The following is a 14,184-nucleotide window of genomic DNA, read 5'->3' on the forward strand; positions in this document are numbered from 1 at the left end:
CAAGGGGGTCTGGTAAGATTTTAGTTTCCTCCTTGTGTTATAGATTAAGGCAAGAGAGAAGAGGTTGTGAGTGACTTTTGGATCATGTCCTCGTATATTTTACCTGCTTCACTATAATAATAGTTATCATTCAATGCACACATACTATATACAAAAGTCTATACATAACTTCATAATAATTCTATGCTATGGATGCTAATATTAATCCCATTTTATAGGTTAGGTAACTGAAACTCAGTTTCCTACAGTAGGTTCATGGTAATACTGAGATTTCAAGCCAGGTATCCATCTCCAGATTTCAAGCTTTTGACAATAAGTTATGCTGTCTCTCTCATAGAATCTACTTAAGGTAAGCACAGGGTCACTTATATCTCTAAAGCTGGAGATACCCTAACTTTTCTGATTCCTCAGAAAGAATTAGTATATATAAATCCATTATATCTGTTTGCATATAAGGCCACGTATAAATTATGACATGGTCTTGGTTCGGCATTAGTTCACATTTAACAAGCCTTCTATCTCTCATAAAGAACATTGGTTGCGCTTCTAACCACAAAGTCAGTGGTTCAAATCCGCTCACTGCTCTGTGGAAGAAAGATGAGGCATCAAAATCCCTCAGGGGCAGTTCTACGCCTTCCCGTAGGGGTGCTCTGAGAGAGTGGGTGTTGGCCGCACCATCTTCAGACTGACTGATTGGGCAGAGGCGTGGCAGCTTGGATTACAGTAGCTGTTTTGTCACATGTTTTATCCTTACTCTATAGACTCCTTACAGGTGCACTAAACCAGACTAACGGCAATGTTGGAACCCTGCACTAGTCTCGGACAACACATTATCTTACCGGTTACAAGCTCCTCTTCTTATTTTACAGTCATGGTGTGTTAGATTTCCTAAGACTCATTGGAAATAGAAAGGGTAACTGTAAATAGTATCTTTAAAAAAAAACGTAGTTTGGTGAATCATCTGATGCTTCACTATGTGCAAGTTTCAAGTAAGGTTTAAATGGAATCTTTAGAAAGTTCTAAAAAAGAATGCCATAAGGATGTCCTAGCCATTTATTGCCTAACTTATAAGACTTTCAGATCCTGGTTCTAGCAACCTTTAGGACAAACCAATTGCTTTACATATATTAAACAAGAGAGAGAGACCATAAGATCCACAGGGTCACTGAAGAGCTGATTGAGATCTGTTTTTGTTTTATACTCCTAGATAAAATTGTGTATCTGTCTATTTCTCTATTTAAAAACAACACAAAAAAGATTGTGTCAATCAATTGTCAAAAAGACAATGTTTGCAGCGACAGAGCCCTGGAAAAGAACTCTGTTAACCAGGGGCCATGTTGTGGCAGTCGTGCTCTGAGTGGCCCCTGACTTGTAGCCATGTGTGATGCTCTGTTTGTTGTGGCGGTTCATAACAACTTTTCTGTGCCTGGCAATCAACTGAGCTCTTGTGAAATGAAGATATAGGGAGCCATAAGTCAAGTGTAGGAGCCCTGATGGCAGAGTATCTAAACCACCATCCACTTCCCAGGAGAAAGATGAGGCTTTCTCCTCCCATAAAGCATTAAAGTCTCAGAAACCCAAAGGGGCAGTGACGCCCTGCGTTATAGGGTCACTATGAGTTACAGTTGACTTGATGGCAGTGAGTTTGGTTTGGGGTTTCTAGACCATGTCGGCCTGAGATCTCCAGCAAGCCCTTACGTGACCCTGAAGGCCCATAGGAAACAGTTGGAGTTGCAATTGTTAGACCATAAGTTGAGTCTCATAGAGACATCACTGTCTATTTCTTATTCTGGTATATTTGACTTTATTCTGGTATATTCAGTTATACCAATGTCCTAGAAAGCACATGGTCTATGGAATTGACTCTTGGCTACTATGTAACCAAACCTGAGTGTACTGCATTTTTCAAATAACTTCGTTATTCGCAGCCACACTTTAAACATCCAAGAATCAGGGATATTTTTTCTTCCTTTGGGAGCCTCAGTGGCACTGAGATTAAGCCCTTGGCTTTTGAAAGAAAGATCAGTGGTGCGAGCCCAGCAGTCACGCCAAGGGAGAAAGTGGCCGCAGTGTGCTTCTGTCAGGATGCACACCTTAAGAAGAAGCAGAGGGTCTATGAGTCAGAATGAACTACACCACAACTGGTTATACTTCCTTCTCAGAATTATGATGAGCATGAGGTGAACTAGCACATCTAAACATTCACTATCCTCCAGAAAGACAGCGCGCCTTGTTCAGGAGTAGTGTCTTTCTTTCACCTGTCTTTGACGGCCAAGGCTGTTCCTACTAACCTAATACTGCCAATGTCGAAACGACTAAGTGATGCTACTTTACTGGCCTGCGTGTCCAGTGTGAGGGATAGAGAATAGTGTCCTCTTGATGGTCTATAATTATGCTGTGTAATTATGCTTCATCTTCTCGGCTTGACATCTTCACATTCCTGGAGATTACGGTTATATGTTGCCCTCCTCATGAATCTTCATGGTTTCTCACATGGTGTCTACCCATAGAATATGCCATTACTTAATGCGCATGGGACAGACCAGACCGTCCATCTCAGGTGTCTTCAAGCGCCCTGGTGACATAGTAGTTACAAATTGATCTGCGAATCGCAACATCAGCAGTTCAAACCCCTTTGTAGGAAAGGCAGGGCTTGCTACTCCTGTTAAGAGTTCCCATCTCAAAATCTCACAGAGGTCCTTCTACCACATTCTAAAGGTCACCATGAGCCAGCATTGACTTGAGGGCAGTGAGAATTTTAGGGCCGCAGTGGTTATGCGTTGAACTGCTGACGCAGAGGTTAGCAGTTAGAAACCACTAGCCGCAGCATGGGAGAAACGGGAGGTTTTCAATGCCTGTAAACAGTTATAGGCTTAGAAACCCACAGGGGCAGTTCTACCTGTCCTACAGGATCATTACGTGTTGGAGTTGAGTTGATGGCCGTGAGCAAGCAGCCGTAATAATGATAGAAATAATACTAATTGAAAGTAACATGTATTAAGGTGTTTGCCTCTGATACTGTCTAAGGGCTTGCATGCATGATCTTGTCCAATTCCAACAGATCCTTGACAGACATCCATTTGCAGCCTCTGTTTCACAGATGCGGGAGCCGCAGCTTCCCCATGCTTAGAAAGAGCCTGCTCTGTGCACTGGTCAGAGCAGAATCAAGTCATTCAGGGTCCGACTTGGATCTCTTTATGCGTCCGTCTTCAAATGCATCATCGGTAATTACCGGTGTCTTGCTCACTGAATACTATGACACTTTGCATCAAATAATGTGAGAATTGCGTAAAAAACAGTTAGCACCTTGCCAAGCACTTGGAATTATTGAGAAATGGGTCTGTTTGCTCATTGATTTAAGTAACTCACCCATGGCCACACAGCAAGAAAGTGGTAAAGGTGAAGTTTGAACTCAGGCTATGATTCTTTCAGTATCATAGCTCATCATTTCTAAATTCTATTGCTTCAAGTTTTCATTTTCAAATAACCTGTTTCAGGGGGAATCAGAAATTTGGGTGCAGTTGTGGAAAGACCAGCCTCCAGGGGATGTTGGCACCAAAAAAAAAAAAAAAAAGTGTGAGCAGCATTTTAGGCTGTGCCCCTAAAAAAAAGAAAGGGAGAAAGAGAGATTTAAAAGGCTCTCATGTGTATAACTCAGGGCTCCAAACCGGTTCATTCCAATTTCACTCCTGCTGAAAATCTGTTTTTCTACCCCAGATATATGAAATCAGAAATATGGAATCCGAATTCTGACTCTATAGCTGGAATGCAAATTCTGAGCAGGGATCAAACTGGAATGAACCAGTCTGAAGCCCTGGAGCAAACACATTTTTAAAATCATCCCTAATCTGCTGCAAATCCAAAGCAGGAGGAGGTGCAACAAAGGGTTGAGCCAGGTTGTTGAGAGCCCCAAATTCACAGCTTTGGGAGCCCGGACTCCTAACTCGAAGATTTACTGCTACCAGGGGCTCCTGGAAGACATGCTGCTGTCTGCTTGCCCTTACAGCCCTCCGGAGCCTTTGGGCCCACCCACAGCGCACTCCCATGAGGGGGAAGCTACTCAAACCTGAGTATTTTTTCTCCCATAAATAAAATCCCATATTAATCAGGGGGAACACCGTGAATCGTAGCACTAGGGAGGTGCCCATCCAATAGGCAGTCGGGCAGTCGAGATCAGAAGGTCCGCGTTTGGCTAAACCCGAAGTGCCGAAGGCTGCCCGGCTTCGGAAAGGAGGAAGGTTGGACACGGCAAGCTCAGGCTAAAAGTGAGGTGAGTTGTGTCAGAGGATGGAGATTGCAAAAAGAAGAAACAATGAGGGCGGATGATTGAATGGGAACCATATTCGCTCTGTAAACCTTCACCCAGTTCATCATAAAACATTTTTAAGATTATAATAGCTGGTCTGTACAGAGGATGCAAAAGCATGTGATCACGTGAACATATTGCTAGAGTCCTTCGCTGGGTCTTAGAAGGGCCCAGAGGCTCAGGATTTATTATTTTCACAGTGAATCCTCCTCAGGTGCAGAAGTATCTAAACCTCTGCCTTATTAAGCCGTGAACCTGGCTCCCCATTCTATTTACCTGTATCCCGGGCAAGGGTCTCGCTCCCTTATCTCGGCACCTCTGTTTGAAACTTCAGCCATAGACCTTACAGACCTCGAAGTCACAGGAAATTCTGGTGAATAACACACTTCTCAGAATAGATGGATTAAGTTATAAAGAAAACCTAACAGACTGCTGAGGGGGAGGGGAACGATTTCATACCTCCTGGCAGGTGGCACGGATCTAAATGCTGGAGCCTCCTTACAAGCAAGATTAAATTGATGCATGACAGCTGGTCACTAAGCCACAGGAAGCACAGTCCTGGTTGAAAGCAAGAACACACTGTTGTGCACGAGGTTTGCATCGCAGAATAGGGCGCGCACGCACACACACGCGCACACACACACACAAGGCTGCCTTCGCGATGTCCTTCTTTGATAGCGTCTGCTGTGTGTCACATACAAGTGGGTCTTCAAGGAACAAGCATGTCAGTCCGTTCTCTCCGCGGTGTCTTGATGTGGAGTCTGGCAGGTCAGCAGGACCTGTGAAAAGGCTGAGCGTTACGGAGCATCAGACATTTGTCTGCCAGCCCAGCCTCTCGGGGCTCGCTTGGACCGCTCCTCCCCCCTCATGTGACAGCCGATGTGGGACCTGGATGGCCGCGCAAAGGGATAATGGAATGTCATGGAAATGTGCCCTCCGCCCATCACTGGGGTAGAGGTCACCACACAAAGAATTGAGAGCAATCTCCCAGCATTATGAAATATAATTTCCCCCTTTTCAGTTGGAGGAAAAACAACTCTGGCGAGAGCTCTAAATAAAAGATTGTAGCATCCACCACTGTGGGACCTGAGAATCCAGTCTGCACACTCAGGCCAGCACAGCCAACGTCAAAGTTGAGCCAGGCCGGCAGAATTGCTGCTGGAAGAATGATAGATTTAGCCAGTGCCCATGCACTCCCGCTGAAACGGGGTGGCCTTGCCCGCATGCGGAATTGAAGATTGGAAAGGCCCAGTCCAGAAGTACTTATGCTTAGCTCTCCGTCCTCCCTGAAACACGCTCTTCCCCTCGAGCTCCCAGGTCTTGTTTCCAGGTAGCCCTGTGGTAGAGGCTAGGCACCTGGCAGCTCCTTTGGAGTGGCGGTAAAGAATGGGTTGCAAGGCATCACCGATGTTGCAGCATTTTATGTGCCCAACCCAAGGTTGGTTTTGAAAGCCACTTAATGAGGGCAGAGAATATGGGGCAGCTTCCATCACACCTCAGGCTAATTCCAGACCAAATCGAATCACAGCCATTGAGCCAATCTTGACTCATAGTGACCCTCGAAGTAAGAAACAGGACAGCACTGTGGGGTCACCAAGGCTGTCAGTCTATGCGGAGGTAGAACAGGATGTCTTTCTCCTACAGGGGGCCTGGTTCAAACTGCTGACCTTGTAGAGTGCCGCTGAGTTCTGTAACCACTGCGCCACTGGGCTCCCTCCTTTGATGAAATACAAAACCAAAAGCCAAGCAAGCCCGTTGTCATCCAGCTGACTAGTGACCGACTGGACAGATTAGGAGTGTTTCCAAGGCTGAACATCTTCTAGAAGCAAACTGCCTGAGCTTTCTCTACCAAAGTAGCTGCTGAGTTCGAACCATTAACCTTTGGTTCGGTGTCCAATGCTTTAATCGCTGCTCCCCTACAGTGCTTTGATTTAACACAATCCTGTTTAATTCCTGGTTACTAGCCTTGTCCTGTGCCAAACCATGTAGCAGAGCATGCGCATCAGGTTCCTGCTTGCAGGGAGTTCATTTGTTTATCAAATATTCGACACAAAGCACCTTGCTGGGGCTGGGGATGCTGCAAGAAATAAAACAGATGTGATTCCTGCCACCCTGGAGCTTACGCTCTAGTGAGGATGGCAGAAGAATGCGCAATCAAAATACAGCTGAGATCTATAGCGAAGATAGCAAAAGCTTTAATATGGGCCTGGCCTTGCCTGGTGCACATGGGCCAGACATCGAGTGCGTCTGGGAAAGCTTCAGACAGTTGCTCAGCAGGTGTTTTTTTAATGCCATCAAAGAGCTAGGCATGGAGATGTTGAAATAAGACTTCGACCTGAATGTAAGACTTACCCAGATGAAAGGTAAACAGAGGAATGTAGGAAGATCCAGGCAAAAGGTAAAGTTTGTAAGATTTCCTGAAAGACAGGGTTTAAAGAACTACGTATAAAGTAGAGAGTGGTGCAGATGAAGCTGAAGAGGAATTGAGGTAGGTGGCAAACAAGTTTATAAGCCATGTTATAGAACTTGGACCCTATCCTGAGGGTCATGATTCATTTGGGGTGATTTCAAATCAGGGATGACCCAAATTATATTTCTATACAAGATTTCTGTGAGTATTTTGCTGGGGTTGATTGAAGGCGAATATATCCAGAGATGTGAATGCCATTTAAAAGCTGTTTTATAAATCAAGTCAAAGATGTGGATGAAGATGAGAGGAATTAGGATCCTAGGACTTGTTGAGGGACTTAGTGAATGATGCTGTGAGGGAAGAGGGAGAGCCATGCTTGAATTCTGGGTGGAAAGTGATGTGATCTACTAAAATTGAATAGACAAGGGAGGAGTAACGGAAGTCAAAGGGTTTGATTTGAGATGTGTTGAGTTCCACAGTCGTAGGGGCAGGTCTACATCCGCTGGACTTGTCTGGGAAGCAGTTGGATGAATAAACCAAAAGCCCAGCAGAGAGAGCTGTGATAGAGACATTGACCTAGAACTTAATAACATATTGAGTCGCATACTGGTCTGAGGTTCTTCACCTGGTTAATTTAAAGAAGGGGCTCCCTTGGGGCACGTGTATAGGGTCTCCAGAGATTCTGAAACCCATGAAATATTTTTAAAATTTTAAGTTCATTTGTGTATGTTCATTTTTCTTTGGGAGGAAAAAATGTGGTGCCAGGTTGCTTTAAAAAGTCTTTCAAAGGTAGGTGAGGATCATAGAGGGAAGGGCAGAAACTACTTGGAAGAGGATGAAGAGTCTACCCCTGTGTTATTCTAAGATAGAAATATAGCATCATCTAGAAGACTCTCAGTTGAGGAAACCATATTGTTTGTCAAGATCACCTAACCAGTTATCTCCATTAGCTGCGACCCTAAGCTGAGGCCCTCGAATTTGTCTCCCGGAGTATATTGTGAGCATGTTCCGACACGAATTCTCAAGGATACTAGCTAAGTCCGAGGCCCCATTCCCAGAGGAGTATTCTGAATTTCCCCAGACTTCCTTCCTGTCCTCCTTGAGAGCCAGAGCCTACATACCTGGTCTGTCTCCTCCCCATTTCGAGTCTATAGGAGCACAAATTCCGCACATATGATCTTCATTCAAGCAGACCTTGGGCATCCCAGTTTGTGCCTGTCATTCCAAGATTTGTGTCTGCCTGAAAAAGGATGGTTTCAGTCAGCCTGTATGTAAGTCCTGTGAGGACAGAGAGATGGGGAGACAGGCATTTGGAGGAAGGATACCCCTCCTCCTTTCCCACGCATGGAAAAATAAAACTTCGAATTTGGGGAATCCACCTGGTGTCTGTAATCTGACAAGGATGTCTGTTTTTTACGGGCCTTCATCGTGCCCATCTTGCAACAGAGATACCCTGGAGAGTGGACTGACTAGGCTGGGCCAGAACTCGGGGACAGCACATGACAAGAATAGGTGGAAATGGAGGGTCTGGATGGAAGCTTGATAATCAAAGAGGAGAGAGAATTTCAAGAAGAAGAGAGGTAAAGCTGGCAACTGCATTCTTTAGATTCCACCCCTGCCCCCAAAGAAGGTCATGAGTGGTCTTAGAATGGGATTGGAAGGAGCGAGTGAGCTTGTGGCGAGAAAGGGAAGCTGGAAGCAGAGGGTACCCCCACAGGGAGAGGAGGGGCTCAGGAGGTATCTGGGGAGGACCTGAACATGCAGAGGGTGGAAGAGACTTGTGCAAGGAATGAAAACTTTCAATAATACAAATAGTTTTAAGTCACAATCCTTCAGACCAAACACACAGGAAGCAGTTAAAGAAATCAGATGAGTAAGGATTTTAATGTCTGCAATGGTCAGGACGGATTTGGGAAAGGGCTATAAATCATTTTTTAAAAGCCGGATAAATACAATTGTTAAATGAGTAAGGGTGAACAATTAATTCAAAGAGATCTGAAGAAAGCAGGTCTAAACATTTATCTGCTCTCTCTTTGACACCTTTTGTTATGCAGAGAATATTTTCGCAGCTAAGATAATGTCTTTAGGATGGAAATTGCCCGTAACTCACAGACTGACTCCAAATATAAAAGTACTAACAGTTATAAGATATACAATCCAATTTGCAATTACCATTTGCCTTCCTGGTCTTCACACATCTGGAATTTTTAACACAAATGTGCTAAATCAGTGTGAGTAGATGCTTCTGTCACTTAGGTCTCCATCCTGCTTACATAAAACAGACCCACCAAGAAAGGTGTTAATGGTGGCAGGAGCTAGATCCTTGAATAAGTTACTTAACATAAGTAAGTCTGCATATATAGGATGTTGCCATCTCAAATTTAATAGTCTCTAGAGCTTAATGGAATTATTCTTTTCCTCTTAGTAGGCACTCAGTTCCAAAAACAGTAAAAATGATAACTCTAAATGGTATTGCTTATGTGTCCAAGCTGAATGGGTGTTGTTTAAATAATAGCCACTCAACTGAATGCAGTTCTTAACTATGCAGAGGGTGGTGTGTAGCTAGAAGTATTACACGTGGCAGGAGACTTTCAAAGGAAGCGCGTAAGCTGGGGCTCAGCACAGGGAGCTTGGTGTGCTTGGCCATTTCTTTAGGGGCTGACCTTGTAGATCAAAGAAGCCGTGTTGTTCCCAATAATCATCCTAGACATTCTTTTACTTCTTTGTCCTACTTATGGGTCATGGCTCCCAACTGATCACCGAGGTACAAAGGAGAAAGAGACGTAGATACCAGCATCACTTGTTAGAAGAATCTCATTTTCCTAGGTCTGGAAAAGTACCTGGTTATTTTTCCAGAACCCTTAGCCACACGGGAAAGAGGGGGCAAATGTCACATCCACAATATTTCTTTGTCTCTGTGAAACTGGGCTTGTTATAATGTTGTCCTAGTTTTGGATAGTCCTTTTCCAGTTAAAAAGCCAGGGGAAAGTAACAGCAGCAGACTCTGACTCCGAGAGATCTAGATAGTTTGTCCCCTGGCTTGGCCGCCCAGGCACCTGGTGTGGGCACATCTTTGCCCACATGTTATTTTAACCTCCATTCCTGGTCCTTCTGCCCACTTGGGTTCACTTCGCAGAGGTTGCAGCCTGCGCCTGGTGTGGTACAATTTATAGCCTGCTGCCTTGACAAAACACCAAGTTGCAATTTTATAGTCAAAGATTTGGAGTACTTTTTGTGGAAATTACATCGTCCATGGTTGCCCTCATATCGCAGCCTGTATCACAGGCACCGAAGGCCAGATCTCTGTGAATGACCTCAAACCCTGCCACCCAGAGGTTTTCCATTTCTAGGAGTCTGAGCATCTTTTGTCGTTGGCGTGAGGGAGCCATTTCTGAGAGAGCTTTGGGACTCCTTCCCTTTCCACAATGGGAAGTCTGAGCATGGTGGAGGCTTTCACGGCAAACCCTGCTTCTGAAGCCCGCAGTGACAGCACCGCGATTATGCCTCTTGGGCCTAAGACATTAAGTCTGAAAAACAAATCGGTCATCTTTCTTTGGAACAAATAAGAACTGTTTCTTCAGCTGTTTTGTTGTTTTTTAAAGATAATAGTCTTCTTTAGGGCCGGAAGACATTGTCATAGGTTTGGCAGTTTCCCTAACCAGTTGCTGTCAAGTTGAACCTAATTCCTGGTGGCCCGTTTGTGTCACAGTGTAGCCATGCTACATGCGATTTTCAGTAACTGAGTTCTCAGAAGTCGCCAGGCCTTCCATCCAAGACACTTCTGTGTGGACTTGAATCTCCAGCCTTCCCTGCTGCTGTCACTAAGGGACAGGGATCTTCGGGATACCTGCTAGAAAAATAGCTCTGATTCTGGGCACAGTTTCTGGTTTAGGAAGCTCCAAGTCCCCACTGCACCATCTGGTGTTGATTCCTCAAAGTGTGCTGTGAGGTTGGGCAGCATCAGAATGCCCCTGTGGTGCTTACTGACACCTGGGAGGGCTGGGCCTGGGAATCCCTATTTGCCTAGAGCAGTGGTTCTCAACCTTCTTAATGCCGCGACCCTTTAATACAGTTCCTCAGGTTGCGGCGAACCCCCCACACCATAATATTATTTTTGTTGCTACTTCATAACTGTCCTTTTGATACTGTTATGAACCAGATGATCCCTGTGAAAGGGTCATTCAACCCCCAAAGGGGTCGCGACCCACAGGTTGAGAACTGCTGACCTAGAGCCTCCCTCGGGCAATAAAGCCCTGCTTGGTGTGAGAACCTGGACCCCCAGAAGCTATGGCTGTAAGTTCTGCAGTTACCTGTCCAACTTGATTTACCATGAACTCTTTGTCTCTTCTCTGCATAGGTGCAAGTGTAATCTCCATGCCACTGTGTGTGTGTATGACAACAGCAAGTTGACATGTGAATGTGAGCACAACACTACAGGCCCAGACTGTGGGAAGTGCAAGAAGAATTATCAGGGCCGGCCTTGGAGTCCAGGCTCCTACCTCCCCATTCCCAAAGGCACTGCAAATACCTGTGAGTAACTTCGCTCCATCCACTGTGTTGTTTGCACAATAACTGCAGAGAGCCTTTCAGGTTCACGGACAAGTGTGGGCTGATTCTTCTTACTCGCTCTCTGTCCTCTTGACCATGCGGTCAAAGCGCTCGTCCCCATTGCACCTCTCACAAACCTATAGTTCACTCTCTAGTGTTAGAATATGAGAATGCATTGTGATCCCAGAAACTACTTGTTCTAAGTGGATGGGACAGGAATTGCTTTTTTTTTTTATTAAAAAACATTTTATTAGGGGCTCATATAACTCTTATCACAATCCATACATATACATACATCAATTGTATAAAACACATCTGTACATTCTTTGCCCTAATCATTTTCTTTTTCTTTTTTTGTTTTTTAATCTTTTTTTTTTAATTTTAACAATTTATTAGGGGCTCATACAATTCTTATCACAGTTCATACATATACATACATCAATTGTATAAAGCACATCTGTACAGTCCCTGCCCTAATCATTTTTTTGCTTTTTGCTTCTCTGGAATTACGTTCCTATTAAAATGACAAAGTCCTTCAAAACTCCCAGCCCAAACTTAGTTTTCACTATTAACAATGCAGAATACTTAATCCTATTCTCATATCAGACAATCCGAGAGAGGCTTTGTGTGGAAGATATTTACTTCCCTCTCCAGCATTGGCTGGAACCTCTGTCACTTTGCCTGCTGAGACAGGCAGTGTTTTCCCAAACAGGAAACACTGAGGCCAGGCCTGCTGGGGATCCAGTCAGGAGCGGCTCTCGCAGTAAGGAGTGTTTGTGTGGTGGTGGGGACAGGACAGATATTACCGTGGTGCTCCATTACCATGTGCCTGCTTGCCCACCCAGATGCCCACCCATCCACAGGAAAGCATGTCCTGGACATGTTCAAGGGGGAAATGGTGACGTTCAGAACAAATTGTGCAGCTCCCCAAATGGTCTGATTACACAGCTGCAAAAGCCCAAAGTTGCCCTCTTCAAAGACAGGGCCAAGTTGAGAAAGGACCGAGCGGTGAGAAGACGCAGAGGTTGCAGGGCAGTGAGTGGCAGGCGACGTAAGCGCTGGCCGAGGCGGCAGCTCCGTGAGAAGGCCCGCTGGCCTCTTGAAAGCCGCAGCGGAGGCTCGCAGCCCTAAACAGGACCCTCACTGGTCCCGGGGCCTTATCAAGCTTAATGTAAGAAAGACTAATGAAGTGAGTAATAAGCCAGAAGGTATAGGGGCATGAAATTATGACAACATTTCAATGAGGCAGCAAAGAATCCTCTAACAAGTTACAAGTCATTTTTTTAAAAGTCCCTTTGTAAGGGTGTTCTGTTACAGTGAAAACGGACTGCTTCATCCCTAAAATCAGTACATTTAAGCTCTGTGAGCAGCTGTATGCTTTCCTTAAGGCGAGGGTGCTAACAGAGACTCCTTGGGTATCTTTCCTCAATGACTGAGAGTCAGAGATTCAGGAATTCAGAAAGAATCATCGGTAGTTATTTGTTGGAGTAACTAATGGACAATTGCCTATGAATCCTTATCATCATATTTGTTGGATTCAAAGTCTTCCAAAAGTGAAAATGGCCCAGCATTGACTGCTCCTGCAGGAAGGCAGCCTGGGAGAGAGCAGAGCCATAAACACCGAGGAACCTTTGGGCCCATTTTGAGGGAGGCCCACCTGGCCAAGACCCCCAGAGTGCAGGCCGGGGTCTTGCTGCCAAAGGCAGCAGCTAAAATCCCGCGATGACCCTGCTCTGGGCTCCCCAAAGTCATTACGCGCGGTCACTTTCATTGGGAAGCTTGCCCACTGAAATGAGGACTCGTTAGCTCTTTCTGGGTGGGCTCATACACCAAAACCCTTTGCGTATTGGAGAGCCTCAAGCCTCTCCCTGACCAATAGACTGCACCTCCTTCCAAATTTCTTTGGAGGCACTAGGCCCAGTTGCCCATCCATTCCATCAGATTTGCTGATCATCTCTACATTTTCCATGTTCCTTAAAATAGGAAGGTGACCAGTGGATGTAAGGGCCAAGAGGGTTCGATCCCATGTTTCAGTCCTCAGTGTGGCAGAACTTAAAAGACACATTTGAGAAAATTGTCTATTGTGGTTTCAACTTACATTAGACAAGAGCTCCTGTAGATTGGCCTCTGGCACTTCTGACTTGCTTTGCAGCCCGCAGGGGTAGAAGGGAGAAGAGCAGCCCCTTGGCACAGAGGCGGCAGGATCCAACCCCAGGTCCTAGCTCTGGGAACTTGAAGAGGACGAGATGTTTCCACAGACCAGTTTCCCATCTCTATCATGAGCATACTCATAGTTTTGAGAGGCTTGAATAAGCTAATGCATGTAAAGTATCTATCATAACACCTGCCACAGAACACATGTTTAAAAATAATTCTACTTTTACGGCATTTGTTTGTTTTTCAAAAGGCAATTTAGAATCCATTGTCAGACACTTTGAATTGGTATAAAAATTATTTTAATACCATTATTGAGTATCTCCGGATTCTTTTTTCTTTTTTAAGTAGTGAAACAACTATATTGATCCCATTTTCTCTTCTCCAAGTTTGGCATCATCAATTATTGTCTTAATATAACAGTTTTTTCACATCTCCTACTTACTTGCCACCCCCTGGAAGGCCCAGAGATCTTTATGTGGCTTTTCAAACCAAGGACAGAACTTCATAACCTTCAAATGATTCTTATTTCATATTGGTTTTTTTTTGTCACTTACATGCCCTCTCATAGTACTCTTCTGAGTGCTGTAGGGCTACGTTATAGGAACACTTAGAATATACCATAATCTAGTACTAACATTTAAGAAATAAAGGCAACCCCTGGCCACCCAACACCAAGGCCTCGGTAGCCTGGAAATGCCACCTGTCCTAAATACGCTCGATGTTTAGCATTCTTTCCAGCAGGAAGCACCGTTTTTAAACAGGG

At 44.9% G+C, this 14,184-nt stretch overlaps 1 protein-coding gene across 1 annotated transcript in view; it reads left to right on the forward strand.

The window, feature by feature from the left end:
- The window catches only part of NTNG1 (netrin G1), a 407,388-nt gene that overhangs the window by 280,361 nt on the left and 112,843 nt on the right, over window positions 1–14,184 (forward strand). The window contains exon 3 of the mRNA XM_075540266.1: window positions 11,074–11,246. Within this exon, the coding sequence (XP_075396381.1) occupies window positions 11,074–11,246 (173 nt within the window). The remainder of the gene's footprint in view (window positions 1–11,073; window positions 11,247–14,184) is intronic.

Source organism: Tenrec ecaudatus, chromosome 1 (genome assembly GCF_050624435.1).
Source record: "Tenrec ecaudatus isolate mTenEca1 chromosome 1, mTenEca1.hap1, whole genome shotgun sequence".
Classification (NCBI taxonomy): Eukaryota; Metazoa; Chordata; class Mammalia; order Afrosoricida; family Tenrecidae; genus Tenrec; species Tenrec ecaudatus.